This window comes from Somniosus microcephalus, chromosome 5 (assembly GCF_052327205.1).
Source record: "Somniosus microcephalus isolate GS21.2 chromosome 5, FLI_Smic_1.0, whole genome shotgun sequence".
In the NCBI taxonomy this organism is placed as follows: domain Eukaryota; kingdom Metazoa; phylum Chordata; class Chondrichthyes; order Squaliformes; family Somniosidae; genus Somniosus; species Somniosus microcephalus.
In genome coordinates this window covers 185,649,053-185,665,622 of record NC_140991.1, presented here as the reverse complement: position 1 = coordinate 185,665,622, position 16,570 = coordinate 185,649,053, and the positions used below count along the sequence as shown (strand labels likewise).

At 46.8% G+C, this 16,570-nt stretch overlaps 1 protein-coding gene across 1 annotated transcript; it reads right to left on the bottom strand.

Annotated features, from left to right (window-relative positions):
• Positions 1 to 14,425: 14,425 nt before the first annotated feature.
• Positions 14,426 to 16,070, bottom strand: LOC147117480 (uncharacterized). The gene has a single exon (XM_085988494.1). It carries the CDS (start codon positions 16,039 to 16,041, stop codon positions 14,920 to 14,922), a length of 1,122 nt encoding a protein of 373 aa, XP_085844620.1. The 5' UTR covers positions 16,042 to 16,070; the 3' UTR covers positions 14,426 to 14,919.
• Between the last annotated feature and the right edge of the window lie 500 nt (positions 16,071 to 16,570).

The window sequence follows — 16,570 nt, the reverse complement described above, 5'->3', positions numbered from 1 at the left end:
AATGAACCCTGCTAATTGAGGTTGACGCCTCCCATTAACATTAGCAGCTATCTCCAGACAAGATGGGCTGGATTTTGATACGGGGCGGGCTGGGGTCGTGTAATCCGCATTTCGTGTTAGCCACCTGATTCTAAATCGATGTGGGAGAATGATGCGATTTTAACTTAATTGGCCAATTGAGTTCCAACGTGTGGGAACCCATGGCCAATGAGTTTTTCCAGTCTGAAAGTCGCCTCCGATTACATCATCATTGCTGCTGCATTTAAGGTCTGCAACAAGCCTTGCTTCTTCTGCAGACTGCCAACCTTTTGGCTTTTGCAGTGAGAGTCACCTGCAGGAAGAATGGTCAGCCAGAGACCTAGGTCTGCACACCGCTTCGATGATGTTGCCCTGCAGGCTTTAGTGGAGGGAGCAAGAGCACATAAGAGGTGCTCTTCCCTTCTTCAGGGAGGAAGAAGCCTCCCCAGCAAACCAAGGCTGTGTGGGTCCAGGTGGCTCAGGAGGTGAACTCGTTGTCAGTAACCCGCAGAACCTGGCTTCAGTGTAGGAAGAGATTTCATGACCTTCTGCACACTGGAAAAGTGAGTAAGAATTTCCCATGACCCTCACTCTGATCCCCATTGCCTCTCCTCACCAGCACTCGGCTTTAGCAATCTCTTCCTCCACATCCCACTTGACACTGACATCCATGCACCCTTACCCATTCCCTCTCTCTCTATGGTCACATTCACCTAACTATTCAACTATGCAGCCCTCACACTCCCTATCACTGTGATGCTATGGAAACATCTAACAACACACAGGGAGGGCCCTTGGTCTTGCCACCTCACTTCATTTTTGTCTTCTTCTAAGCATCTATGCTATGGAATCTCTACACTCACTCCTTCATTCTCACTCAACCTCCACTTGTCTCCAACATTGCAGGAAAAGAGAGCTCACAATAAGAGAGAAAGAGCGAGGACAGGAGGAGGGCCACCCTCAGTAGTCCACCTCACCCCCTGGGAGGAGGCGGTCCTGGAGATCGTGGGAGTGGAGGACGATGTGCAAGTGGGGGACGGACAGACGGGTGCATCACAGCAAGCTGGTGACAGAATAGTTTTTCATCTCTCTCAATGACTGATAATGATTCTGAAGCTCTAACAGATGGACTTATGATCATCTGCAATATGCAATGTGCATGTAACCTTGGCATCACATCTCTGACTCTTTCCTTTACTCCCCCACAGGACCATCACAAGCACCCGTCCCCACTAGCCAGAAGGAAGAGCCTGAGCATCCAAACTCCTCAGAGGAAGCTGCAACCTCCGAGGGCACAGCGTCAGCAGAATTCAGTGCACCCAGCACCAGCGCAGACACACCTCGGTGGGACCATCGCAAGATAGAGTAGTGTTGTCACCTGGTGTATCACAGCTCACAAGTGAGCATCAGCAGATTGTGGAGACAGGGATAGCAGTGGAGAGTCCTAGTCGGAGGGCGCAGCTCGGCTCAGCTGCATGTCGACCCTCAGCCTCTGGGTCCATCCATAAGATCAGCGGTGCTGGAACTCCAGGAACAGGTGCAGGAGTCTCTGGCAGGTTTTGTCTCCAGGGTCGCTGTGAGTGTGGAGCAAATGGAGGAGTCCATTGCGAACATGAGCAGAGCCTTTGTGGAGTCATTGGCGCATGAACGCATCACCATGGAAAGGATGGCAACCTCCATGGAGGTGATAAGTCGCCAGAGTGCAGAAAACATTGTGAGTGTTCTGAATAGAATGACATCTCTGGAGGAGCGATGGTCATCTATTGAACAGAGAAACCAAATCTTCATGGAAGTCCTTCTGAGTAGGACTGCCAGTGCAGATACAGGTCCCCATGGCCCCCCTGATGTGCAGCAAGCTGCGCTCAAGCCACTTGCAAGCGCTGAGGGGGACCTGACCCATGAGAGGGAAGTTGGTGGCAGACATCAAGGAAGTGGGGGCTCCTCTCCAAGCGCTCACACTTCCATGCCACTGCAGAGCCCTCGGTCAGAGCCCCACCAGAGTCCACACCCAACTGAGATCGGCGTCTCAACCCCTGCACAGCCACAGGAGCAGCAGACTGTTGACGAGCCCTCGCAGGTTCACAACCTCAGAGGATGCCCACCAATGGTGTCGAGACAGGAGCAGCAAGAAAGTGAGCAAGGGGCCTCCACATCTGCTGAAGCCACAGGGGAAGCACCACATAGGAGCATGGGTAAGAGAAAGATACTGCACAAATAGTCACAAGGGTAGTTACTTGGGTGAAATTTGATGTTTTATGTTAAAAAGCCATCAGATGATTACTGTAAATAAAAAATATGATGGCTACTGCTGTAGTTGTGGCGTGTGTCATTTCACGAATGGGACTTCCACATTGAGGCCTCAGTTGAGGAAGCGCTCAGTGAAGGTGGTGAGAGGGGTGTCCCAGGAGTTCACACTGGAGATGGGTGTCAGGCTCCAAACTTCCACAGCTGTGGTTATGCCTTCTAAAAGTTCCCCCAGACCTGAGACAACAAAGTCCTGCCACCTGCAAATGATGGCTGATCAAATATCCTATTTAATGGTGGAGCTGCAGCTAATAGTCAGCAATCCAATTGTGCTCCCACCAGGTTTCACCGTCGTGTTTCAGAACAGGCGTGCTTCACATCGGAAAAGGGTTAAAATCACCAAGGCCTATCAAAATGGCATTATAGAGGCAATTTAGTGCTTGTTAAGAGCCTTAACGGCCTATCCCACCTCTTGGGGGCGGGACGGAGACGGGACCATTAGACACGATTTAATGAAAATTGTTTGGAGGCGGGCTGGAGGCGGGGTTGGGCACGCCCGCCAGCTTTTGCAATTTTAACCCCCCACACGCCTCCAATCCTGCCTCAACGGCCCAATGAAAATCGAGCCCTATGCGTCTATATGTTGCATTTCCCCACCACCCAAAGACAAAGTTCTTCTTCTCAGCTAACAAGAGTTCCATTTTATGTGGGTTATATTGGTAAATCTATAATTTCATATAAAAAATGGACAAAATTCTGTGGTTGTTCCAGCAGGAGTCTGAATAACCACGGACTCAGCCGAGAACCGAATATTTCCAAGGGCCTAGTAAAGGGCAGAATGTCTGTCCACCCTTAATAAGGGCAGTTGCATCATAGGGGAGCAGGCCCAAGGGTGGGGACTCCCTACCTTGGGAGTTCCTGCATCCTTAGCCTCACAGAGACCCTGCATAAGGTTGGAAATTGATATGCCAATTGTGAAGAGGCTTATTGGCCTCCTGCGTGATGGAAGTGGACACCACTGCTGGGGTGGGGCTCGGTCAGGGCTGGAATTGTGGCCTGGATCTCCAATGATAGAAGCTTAATCTTCATTTAATTATGTAACTGTGACTCCCTTTCAATGGGGGGCAATTTTCAGTGTTGGGGGGTGGGGGGGTGGTGGGGGCGCAAAACCCCATCTCAGACCTGGCACCAAGACTGAAAATCCTGACAGCTTGGAGCATGTGGGCACCCAAGATGCACCTGTACTGGCATGTGCAGCTGCCTAGTCTATATTAATGAAGCGTGCTCCCCTGAACCTGCATACACCGATGGTGTCGGTACTGGGGGGCACTGACGGGCACAATCCTGGTGTAAAAACCAGGATCATAGCCTGTGGAAGTTTGGGGTCATGAGATTTTACAGTTTGAAATAAGCCAGAGCCATGTTTCCATCATACCTACGGCAACAACAACTTGTATTTATATAACACCTTTATCGTAGTATAACATCCTAAGGCGCTTCACAGGAGCATTATCAAACAAAATGTGACACCAAGACACATAAGTAGATATTAGGGCAGATGACCAAAAACTTGGTCAAAGAGGTAGGTTTTAAGGAGCGTCTTAAAGGAGGAAAGAGAGGTAGAGAGGTGGAAAGGTTTAGGGAGGGAATTTCAGAGCTTAGGGCCTTGGTAGCTGAAGGCATGGCTGCCAATGGTGGTGTGAAGAAAATTGGGAATGCTCAAGAGGCCAGAATTAGAGGAGCGCAGATATCTCGGAGGGTTGTAGGGCTGGAGGAGATTATAGAAATAGGGAGGGGTGAGGCCACGTCGGGATTTGAAAACAAGGATGAGAATTTAAAAATCGAGGCGTTGCTTAATCGGGAGCCAATGTAGCGAGCACAGGGGAGATGGGTGAACGGGACTTGGTGCGAGTTGGGACACAGGCAGCAGAGTTTTGGATAACCTCAAGTTTAGGGAGGGTAGAACGTAGGAGGCCGACCAGGAGCGCGTTGGAATAGTCAAGTCTAGGCAACAGATATGTTAGCGCAGGAGGAGACCATTCGGTGCATTAGGTCTGTGCCTTTGCTTGTTCAATATTAGAGCTATCTCATCCAATTTCCTTGCTCTTTTCTTTTTTAATATTTTGCTTCTTTGAGCCTTTATCTAATTCTTTCATGTTTTGATATATTTGGCTTCAATAGCCACTTATGATAATACATTCCTTATTCTAATATGTATGAAAAATTTATTCTGTCGCCTCTCTTTTTGCCTCTAATATTAATCCTAAATTTATGCTGCTTTGTTACTGATTCACCAATCAGTGGATTAACCTTTACAAACCTTTTCAAGATTTAGAACACTTGTATTAAGCTCCTCCTCAACTTTCTGTTCCAGTGAATACAATCCTAGTTTTTCAATTTTCTCATCATAACTATATTCTGTTATCCTCAATGTCACCTCAGTGATTCTATGCTGCATCTTTTTGGTTGCTCCAAATCCTTTCTATAATAGCCTGCCTGAAACTGCACACAGTACTCTAGCTGTGCCCTAACCAATGCCTTGCACACATTCACCAGCACTTCCTTTTATTTGTGTTCAATATCCCTGTATATAAAATGCAGATTTGCACTTTCCCTTTTCCTAGCTCAATCCACCTGTACTCTACCTTTAAAGAGCTGTGTATCTATGCTATTTGGGGGTAAGAATTCTGGTCGGAATGGGGGATGCAATCTGGGGCAGTACTCGGTTTCGTCAGTTTGCTGCCCCACGTATCTTCCCCACTGAACTGTGCTGCTGGGAGCGAGGGTATTTCTTCAGCCAGCCCAAGGGGGCAACGTTGACACTGGTAGGCCCAGCGAGACTCATGCCTGCTGAGAGCAAGCATGGATCCCTTTCTGAGCCTTAAGAAGGCTCCAGCTGTCAAGGGGAGAATGGTAAATCAGTCCTAGAGGAGTCAATTACCAATGAAGCGATGTCCTGAAGGCCCCTTGATTTAAAAAAGTTTTGCTGGCCTCAGCCGGATTAAAGCCTTGGTTGCCCTCTGTTGGAGTGGCACATTTCTGCCCTACCCAACAGACTTTACAGAACTTCTAGCTTAAGATCTCTCTATTCTGGTGCTCCATTGAGAAGGTTATTGTTTCAAGTATATTGAATTAGATTGAATTACTAGGTGCTTAATACAAAGTGCTGCTGCGTTGACATGTAATATTCTATTCAACACCATTAGACTGACAATCTTAATCAGAATATTTAAATCTACACATAGAACCCTGGAAACCACTGTACAGGCCAATGTGGCTCTACATTATTACGTGCTGCCACACTGCTGCCCTCCAGTGGATTCAGCATGAATGTGCCGATTAATTAGAATTGATTATGGTTATTCACCCAGAAATTGTACGATTGAAATTGTGTAAAAATAGCAGATTTCTGGCAGGGGAGGGTCGGAAAATGGGGTGGGACTCAGTCACACCACAATTCTTCCCTTTTTACATTACACCAAGAATGGTGATCCCATGGAAGTGATGGGATGACTGCATCCATCCGAAATCCATCATTTTCACCAGTACTGCAGTTGACTTGACTCTCACCCGTAAAGCAGGAGTGAGTGCCAGTGTCAGTGCATCTAGGCTGAAGTCATTGGCTGGAATTTTCCGGGGTGGTAGCGGGCGCGATCGGTGGTTGGTCGGGTGGGAAAGTTGTTATTTTTGGGAGCGGGTCGGGAACCCGCTGTCATCTCGCCCCCACGTGCCTTTCCCCCAGGCGCGTCTGTCATCGTGTTGCTGACCCGACCGGCAGCGGTAGACGACCCAATTGAAATCATTATCAGGTAATTTACAGGCACCTAAGAGCCCTTTTCCCCCCTACATTTTAAATTTCCCTGCATGGCCACTGGATTCACACAGTTCGGGAACAACGACTGTCAACCTGAGGCGGGAGTTCTGTGGCCATTGCTCCAGCTGATGACTTGACAGCATCAAATGTACAGTAAAAGCTCCCACCTGACAGATGATCACTTTCCTCAGGCATAAGCTGTTGCTCAGTCCATTCCCAGCACAGATTCTGCAGGCTGCAAGTGTTTCCAGTAAAATCTCCATCCAGTGTCACCTCATTGGAAGAACTCTCTCACCAATGACAGAATGCTTCTGTCACCTCTACTTCACCTGCCATCTATTCCATCAACATGGATGCCCTTTATACAGTCTCACCTTGGTCCTCAGAATCTGATCACAATGAGCCCCAACACTAGCAGCACCAATAACAACACCACCAGTCTTCTCTGCAATCACCTGATGCTGCACAGGACACAGGGCATCAGCACCCAAGCACACAGGAGGCCAGGGATGGTCTCACCATGGCCAGATTTAGTTAACTTTATGTTGTACACCCATATGGCTGCCACATGATGCGCCAGGTTGGCACCACCCCACAGCAACACCATAAAGCATCCCTGCAATGCCCAAACCATTCCTTTCACCATTGCGGGGGTTTACTGTTATGTCTCACCATTCACTGCAACTCATTAAGTCACTTCCAAAGTTGCATGCAAATCTGTCCAAGACTGGAAAGTGTTAAAAATAAGATTTTTTTATGTTTGACACCACATTAACAGAAACATTACATAAACATTAAATAAAACACCCAAGTGGCCTCCTTGTGTGTTGTTTGTTGGCATGATTGAACTAGGATGAGTGTGAGTGTGAGGGGTGGCTAGTGAGATGGGGATGTGATAATATAGATAGAGAGAGAGGGGTGGGTGGAGGTGCAAGGTAAGTTGGTGTGAGTAAGGATGTGCAGGAGTAGGGTAGGGAAGGCAGAGTGATGGGGATGCGATGAGAGGCACAGCAGGATGAGGTTGAGTGTGGCTTTGTACTAAGGTTTCCTGATCTAATGAGATCATTGAAACATTTGCAGCCCTGCACCCAGGTCCTCCTGAACCCATCCCCCTGCTTGTGACCTCCTTTGCAATTTGCAACCAGACTGTTTTTGGGGGAGATCTTTTCTGCCCATCAGAAGGGAAGAGGACCTCCCTGCATGCTCTGACTCCCTCCATAAGCACCCGTCCTGCTACCGATTGCGTCTGCTACCACCCCGGAAAATTCCAGCCAATGACTTCCGCACATGGAGGGAGTCATGGGAGAACCTGGGTGCAGCCCTCTGCCACTGTGCAGTCATTGTCAGTGTTTACAGCACACCAATGCTGTAGTGCACTGACAGCACTTTGTTAGATTAAACGTCAAATGTAATGTGGCCATGGTCCCTTTAAATATCCTGCGTGAAAACGCATCATGAATGACGTCACCAGACCTGCTCCATTCTCATGGGGCCAGGTAACGTGCTGGGCGGGCTTAATAGGCCCCATTAAGGGAAAGTCATTTTCAGCAGCTGGATGGAGCCAGCAGCGGGGTCGCGACCCTCCACGGACACCACCCGCCCAGGTAGGCAAAATTCCGGCCAAAGTTTATACAACGTACAAGTGTCCCAATATTGTTTTTAGATTTTCTCAGAAGTTACTGGAGAGATTCAGGCCTATTTTATTTGTGCTGCAGCATTCGAGGGATTCTACAAGCTGGCTTTGAGCACTGTGAACGCAGCTCTGCCCCAGCATTGGGTCAGGGAAGCCCATTTTTGCTGAGATCATAAAATCATAACTATAATATAATCAGTGCCAATTTTCCCTCGAATTTTTTTGTACCGAGCGGGCCATGAACTCCTTTAAGCGCGATCCTTTCGTCCGTGGGCAAATGTTACAACAACAACACCAACAGCAGCAGCAACCTTAAAAGCATATCCACAGCAAAGCCATATTGCCACCCCACCGTCTCAAATCATGAGACAATCAGACAAGGTCCTATACAAGTTTAACATAACTTCTCTGCTTTTGAATTCTATTCCTCCAGAAATCAATCCCGGTACATTATTTGCACTTTTACGGCTTTTAAAATCCATTTTGGTACATTTAATGATTTGTGAATCTATACCCCGAGATCCCTTTGCACCTCTACTCTATTTAGACACTTATTTCCCAAGGAGTAGGTCGCCTCCTTATTCCTCCTACCAAAACGCACTACCTCACACTTAATCTATATTGAAATTCATTTGTCATTTACATGCCCATTCTGCAAGTTTGTTAATGGTAGAATTACTTAAAAGCTTTTAGTTCGTCATGTACAAACTCTATTTAAAAAAAAATTACTTGTCAGAAACGACTGGGAAAGAAAATAAATGCATAATAATGCATTAACACTTTAGAAACATCACTCAGTTACCCGGTTATGCATCGAAAACCAATCCAAAAGCCCAAGATGAACTGAAAGAAGCCTATCTATTCGTGCAATTTGTATTAATTTTAACATTTTCAACGTATTAGTCCATCCCTCATGTCACTATAGCAGTGGCTGCACAAGCAACGGGAGCAGCGGCTTTCCTATGGCGCTGACGTGCTGTACGTCCACATAAGTAATTAGGATATTAATCACAATGTAACCAGACAACCAACAAATATAAAGTGCTGTCGTTCTTTAGTTCACAGTATTAAAAAGAATTGAATAAAAACAGGTATCCGTATTTCCAACTTCAATCACTTCCATTAATAAACGTTGTCTTCTTGAACCAGCACACCCCCCATGTAACATGTCAGAAATGCAGCACTTGTATAGGTGGGGGGAGGAAAGAAGAAAAAGGCCAGAACATCGTGGGAGGGGGGGTGGGGTGTGTCTCTTGGTAATAACTGGGCTACACACACCACTAATAGACACCCCTCCCCCATTGCCTGGCCCGGGACAGCTGGAGCTGCCTGGGTGAAGTCTCCTTTTCATCTCATCAACAAGACATGGTGGAGGACTGTGCCTGGGCATTTCCAGCTGTCCCAGGCGAAGACATCTGCTCCCCCCACCAGAAGAATATCATCATAACAGGCTGTATATAACATTGGAGAGTGCAGCCCTGCACCCACCCACCCACCATTGTGAGTGGCGGCCCTGCCCCTGCATCCTCCCTCCTTCCCTCCCCCTCTCTCTCTCTCTCTCCCTCTCTGAGAGGCACCTCATTTTCTTAAATTGATTGATTATTGAGAAGAGGGGAGAAGGCCCCTCTCCCAACAGCATAAAAAAGGGAGAGGTATGCTTTCATTTGCGAGCACCCTCTGTTCAAGGAACATAAAACCTAAGGCCCTAATCACAAAAATCTGACCTGAGACTTGAGGTGAGTGTAGCCCTTGGGGGGGCCAACGAGGATGTACACAGGCATGGCAGCCACAGCTGCTCCTGCTGCCCCGTTGCCCTTCCGACTCTTAATCAAAAAACATGGGGTCAAGAGCTACACTCATCCCAACATGACCATCGAGGCTTGCGTAAAAGCCACGGCTGGGGTTGTCAGCCCCTCAGCCATCGTTGCAGCTTTGAAAATGTACGGGATGGCTGAGTTCTTCCTGGGGTCGGAGCAGGTGGTGTCCCTGGCCCTAACTAAGGGGCTCACAGTGGGTGGGACCTTCCTGCCAGTGGAACCCCTTGAGGCCACCACGCAGCATATTGTCATCTCAAACTGTGAAGGAATATGCCATATTCAGAAAAATACACCATCCTATGAACAGAATTTTAACTTATTAAAACATGACATACTGGGTCTGGAAGCCTTAACAATCAAAAACTGTAAACAGCATACAGGCTTTTGAGATAAGATGAGTTGTTGACACTGAAACAATAGCCCTATTGAAGTAGCAGGTTGGAGTTTCCAGGAAGTCTGCAGTTTGGAAAGAACACAATAGCTATACCCAGTTAAGTGTTATAAACCAACACTTCAGAAAGAAACACAGAACATTAAAGAAACATGTGCCTTTGTAAAAATGACATCAAATGAAACATGGAGACATGAATCTGTGGTACAACCAACTGAGGCAAATAAGAATTGCATAGATCACCCTAGTTGAGGTATTTTTAATTTACACGTTGTAAAAAAAATTGCACAGAATGTCTTTGTAAAAATAACATCAAATGAAACACGGGAGGCACTAGCCATCACATTGTTTTTGTGTTGAACTTGGAACACCTAGGAGACAAAAAGTCTGTGTTCCAACCAGTTGAGGTGTTCTAAATGCAAAAGATACAAGCAGGAGACTTTGATAAAAATGAAATCAAATAGAACCACTGCTGTCACATTGTTTTTATGATAAGCTTGAGACACCTACACTGCAGACATAATTCTGCAAGCTAACAGTTGAACTGACTGTAAGAATAGAAAGAAGTCAACAGAAGAATGACTAGAGATAATTAGCTTACATCAGCAGAAAACTTCAAAGAATATACCACTGCAAAAAGGGTATAAATATAGAACTTTCAAATGGGAAGCTAGAATTTGCTGAAAGGGGCAAAGCGATTCTCACGCTTCAGAGGCAGGCTCTGTAAGTTTTTAACTCTTTGAGTCTCAGGGATGAAAGGTATTTGATTTTGGTGGATATTCTGGAATATAGACTAAGAAATGTAAAAATGTAACGAAGTTAAGATTTGAGAATAAGGATCTCTGATAATAAGAATTGTAAGCTATTTGTATTTGGAACTGTTAATGTTGTGATTGAATCACCAGCTGTAAGTTACATATCGGTTCTTTAATAAATATATCTTTTTTAGTATTTCTGTATTGAACTCATAAACTCGATCTCTGTACACTCTTTGGTGAAGAGTTGCAGAATTCTGGAGGAGTTTATCGGACCCTCATAATATCTGGAAGGTTACAGTCTAGCTAAACTTATTAAAAGTGCTATCTGGAGGACGGTAACATCTTCAGGTCATTCCTTTCCTTTAGGGAGAGATAGTCTGGACCTTTAGAACCAATTAAGCGTCTTTAGGATTCGGCTACCTCTAACTTTAGTTGAAAGTGAACATCTGGGGAACACACCTGATCCAGGGTAGCCCTAAAGTGGCTAGGACTAGTAATAATCCTTTCAAAACATTCCGCCCTTTGTCCCCGGTGAGCTCCTCCTCCCCACCTACGTCAACTAGGGGAGGTGAGGTCAGGGATTACACCGATCCCGCTCGGCTTCAGGGAGGCCAGCCTCCATCACGTCTTCTCCTTCCCGCACCAGCTTTTTATTCAGCTGGCATGGGAAGGGGATACAGAGGATGCATTCATGGTGCACCACGCGTCTTCTGGACATTGGACGGTGTGCAGTGCCACGCTTGCAAGGAGGTGAAGCATGTATGTAAAAACTACCCCACTTCCAAGGCCATCGAAACACCTAATGCGGCCAAGGCTGGCGCTGCCGCCACTCATCCCCCCCCATTTCTGTCTGAACGTCAGAACCACCAGATGTGCGGTCGATGTCGGAGGCCAACACCATCACGGTCTCTGGCGGGAGGGGGAGGGAGACCGTCTGAGCGGAAGGAAGGTGCGGAGAAAGAAAAATCATCCAGAGGTGAGTATCTCAAACATCACAAACGGCCCCATGACTGCGCTCGTCCATGCCCCATAGTGGCGACAGTGAGCGCAGAGGATCCTGTGCCCGAACCTGTGACCGCACCCACTCCTGCAGGGAATTTACAACTCACGGTCGGGCTTGGGTCTGGGAAAGAAAGAAGGAGGGAGCGGAGGCAGAGGCGGAGGCAGATATGGAGGTCTCATTCCCTCAGCGTCCCTCTGGATTCAAAAGGAGGCGCCGCTCCTCGGAAGCGGAGGAGGACCTGGAGGAGGAAGGTCCCTCTGTGTAAGAGGAGTCAGCACCCATCGCGGGTCCCGTGCACCCCCTCACCCACCGTCACAAATACGCGCTGTCAGCGGGGGTTGGCCGTCCCTCAGGAGGGGTGGACAGATACATCTGGCCAGCCTGTGGCTCCTGGGGATGGGGAAGAAGCTCTGCCCATGGGTGGGGGGGGGAGGGTCACGGAAACACCCACCTCCATGACAACACCACAACCCATTATTCATCACCAGGTCAGGCGCCCTGGGGACTGAGGCGGGCGATGCCGATGAGGCTGAGCTCGCCCAGTCACACCCCAACATCTCCCAGGAACTGCTTGACCTGGTAGAGGATTTTAATAAAAACACCCAGCCCGCTGGGTCAGTGGGTGGTGACGGGGAGGGGGAGGGCCCCCTAACTCTGTCTCTGACGTTGGCGCCGGGCGTGTTGGAGGAACTGGGAATGGTGTTCTCCCCGGTTTCGCCATACGCCCCGGTGCCTGAGGTGGAGGGGGACCCCGAACCGCCGCTGCATCCTGGCCCAGCACTCCCGGAGGAGCCCAGGGAGGACTCCTCTGCCGCCGATCCTGGGGGTGGGATCGGGACAAAGGTTGGGCTGAGCCGTTCACTGCACCCTGTGTGATGGACGGGTCGGCCGCTGGTGACGACCTCCTGGAGTAGGACAGGGGCTCGGTGGAGGGCACTAGGGATGAGGCGGTGGATGCCCTCGTGTCCCCCACTGAGTCTCCCCTCATCCCCATTGCGTAATTCCAGGAATTTCTGGTGCAATGCCTGGGTCGTCGCGATAAAATCCAGCTGGCCCTCGACAGGTGGTCAGAGCTGACGCTGCTCATCAGGTCCATCCGTGCCGCCGTTAAGCCCATGGGCGCGGACAAGGACGCAAGCAATCATGAGTTGCACCAGGTCAAGACGTTCCTCACTGGGCTGCTGGGGGAGTGGAGGTTAACGCGCGACACCGCTCCCTCCCCACAGTACATTTGGTAGAAGTTACACTATACTCTTGTCATGAAGATAACCAGAGCCAGCCTCAACGTCAATGGCAGCAGAGAGGCGTGCCGCTGATTTAATAACTTCTCGGTCCTTAGGGCAGGGAAGTATGCAATGTGCTTCCTGCAGGAAATCCACACCATTCCGGCAGACGAGGCCACGTGGCTCCTGGAATGGCAAGGAGGGGTCCGCATGAGTCACCTCACCAACAATTCTTGTGGGGTGGCTATCTTGCTGGCCCCACATTTTCAGCCGGAGATCTTGGGGGTCAAGGAGACTATAAGAACATAAGAAATAGGAGCAGGAGTAGGCCATGCGGCCTTTCGAGCCTGCTCCGCCATTCAATGAGATCATGGCTGATCTTCTGCCTCAACTCCATTCACCGGCCCTATCGCCATATCCCTTGATGCCCTTACTAGTCAGAAACCTATCAACTTCTGTTTGAATATACCCAATGACTGAGCCTCCACTGCCCCCTGGGGTAGAGAATTCCAAAGATTCACCACCCTCTGTGTGAAGAAATTTCTTCTCATCTCAGTCCTGAATGGCCTACCCTTTATCCTGAGGCTGTGGCCCCTAGTTCTAGACTCCCCAACCAAGGGAAACATTCTTCCAGCATCCATCCTATCAAGCCCTGTAATAATTTTGTATGCTTCAATGAGATCCCCTCTCATTCTTCTGAATTTAAGAGAATACAGGCTAGTTTACTCAATCTCTTCTCATACGACAGTCCTGCCATCCCAGGAATCAATCTCGTGAACCTTCGTTGCACTCCCTCTATGGCAAGTATATCCTTCCTTAGGTAAGGAGACCAAAACTGTACACAGTACTCCAGGTGTGGTCTCACCATGGCCCTATATAATTGGAGTAAGACTTCTTTACTTCTGCACTCAAATCCTCTTGTAATGAAAGCCAGCATACCATTTGCCTTCCTAATGGCTTGCTGCAACTGCAGATTCACTTTCAGTGACTCATGTACAAGGACACCCAGGTTCCTTTGAGCATCTGCATTCCCCAATCTTTCACCATTTAGTAAATACTCTGCCTTTCTGTTTTTTCTACCAAAGTGGATAACTTCACATTTATCCACAATATATTCCATCTGCCATGTTCTCGCCCACTCACTGAGTGTCGAGGAAATTAACTATCAGACGGAGACTTCGAGGTTCGCTTTAGGAATTTATTACGTGATATCACGGAGAGTCTGCAGCAGTCCCTACTGCTCACCAGCACTCTAAATTACTATTGTACAGCGCTCATAGTTATACAGCAAGGTAAACAACTTCATGTGATTAGCTTACATTACATTTCAACATATGGTTTCATAGGTTCCATTGTTCTCAAGAAACAGATTAACATGTTCACATTTTATCACCAGATGTCCTAAGCCAAAAGGTCAGCTTGACTTTATTATGGCAGTCAGCAGTTCTTTTAGTTTTAACTAGTTTAGTGTCCTTTGTTTAATTAGTAAAGTGGTCAAGTATCCCAGCATGCCTTAATGTTTAATACGTTTTCTTCCACAATTCCCTCCTTGTTGATCTTTACTGATCAACACTGCTTTATGGCATTGTATTCAGTTCGTTTTCATAGGGAGGATAATATCCCTTTGGGAAAGGATGCATTTTTAGACAATCTTCTTCATCATAGTCATCCTGGTTTGCTCTTTTTCTTTCCTTTCTCTCTAGTACTTTCGTAGCTCTTTTTACAGATGCTACTGATTCTACTGTTTGCGCTAACAGATATCTCACTCTTATCCACATTATACAAATTAATATAAATAAAACTCCTGTCACTACACAAAATATAACCATCGAGTGAACAAACAATTCCAACACTGCGGATGCTTTAGGTGACCATCCTTTAAACACATCCCACCAGTGGTGTACCGTCAAATCTGTTATTTGCGTAGCTATTTGAATCAAACCTTGCTCATCATAATCCATCACTGCTTTTAAATGGTGCAGATCTCTTCCTCTTTTCGCTAAGGCTTTTGCTATCTTTTAATTGTTTTTCAAAAATTTCGTCAGATTAGCCAAATTAACTGTAGGGGGGGCATTTTCTATCCCCAATACAGTTCTTCTTTGCATTACCGTAGCCCATTTTCCCAACTGATATGTCTTGTTGGTATGTGGGTCAAACACAGTATAAACATCTTTTATGCAAGTGTTTAAAGGGGGCCTTTTCAAAATCCCGTCTACATATATAGGCCAGGCACTGCTAATACACAGATAGTTCTGGCCTATCTCATGCAAGGTAGTATCATTACAAGGTTTCAAATTCCAAATGCATGTACCTCTACTATGTTGTAATGAGCAAGGTTCATATATAAGGGTATGCAATGGGCATACTTTTCCAAACGGCCAATCTTGGCAATCCGAGGCATCATGGGTCTTATTCCCCTGATCTATCCATTTACCATGAAATTCGGGATACCAAAAGTTTTCTCCAAACAGTTGGGGCAATACCAAGAACTGACACCAGGTTTTGGCTTTTGTCACATTTACCACTTTCATTGTAAAATTACATCCCTTAAGGTCACATTTAGTATATCTTCGATCAGGTTTTACTTCTAGATTATTTCCTTCAAATCTGAAAATTCTCATCCAACTAGGAGCATGTCCTGACATAGCGATTCGCTCTAGCTCAGCCCTCAGTGACTGCTTGGTAATTTCTTTAAACATACATTGAGTCTGATTATTGACTTTCTCTTGTCCCTTTGCAACATTCTCTTGTTCCTTTTCTACCTTATTTACTTGCTTCCAACTCATTGTATCTGATATCCACTGTGCTAACATCGCTGCTGTCAGTCCATTGTCCCAAGCATTTCTTAATTTTATAGCATCTCCTGTCAGCCCTCCTACTTGCTGTATTTTATTCTGCAATGTTTCAATATCTATTGCATTAAGGGCTCCCATACCAGTTCCTACTCCTCCCAAGACCGTTGCTAAGTCCCTTCTCCTTCTCCCGATCCTAACTCTCTTATTCAATTTGGCTTGTATAGTAGTAATATTACATCCAGTATCTTTTTTATCCTCATATTGTACCTGTACTGTCAAATTTAGAGTATATGGGGAGATCAAGACCGGGGTACAGGTAGAATGCAATCTTTGCAAATGGTCCATAGGACTTTCTATCCGTTTCGTTTTCTTTGCAAAGAATGTTTCCCCATACCAGTGAGGTCTTCCTTCTATAAGAGTTGCATTCACGCATCCGTATGCCTGACCGTCTTTCAAATATATCGGTTGTTCCATGTCTCCGGTTCTTGTGTCCTTTTTATACCATTTCCATAATTTAGTATAATTGTTTAGTATGTCAGTGTCATTCTCTATCCTACAACTTATGTTCACTCCTTTTTCCCATTTTATACTTAGAGTTCTATTAAATCCTTGGCTAAATACTATTTTATCCATCCCAGATTTCATTTCGAACATCCCACAGGCTTCGCAATTAATCGTCCAATTAGCAATTACACAAATGGTGCCATTGTTACAAGTGTAAGTTCCCTGCGATTGGTTACTGTCTCTCGCCTTCCATCCTAACTGGCCAGCCCATTCTGTTTTTTCAGTAGGCAGGATGCCCCAGGCGGCTGTCCTTATTACACATAGGCCGATTATTATCATCTGGTTTAACATATTTCCTGATTTATCCTAG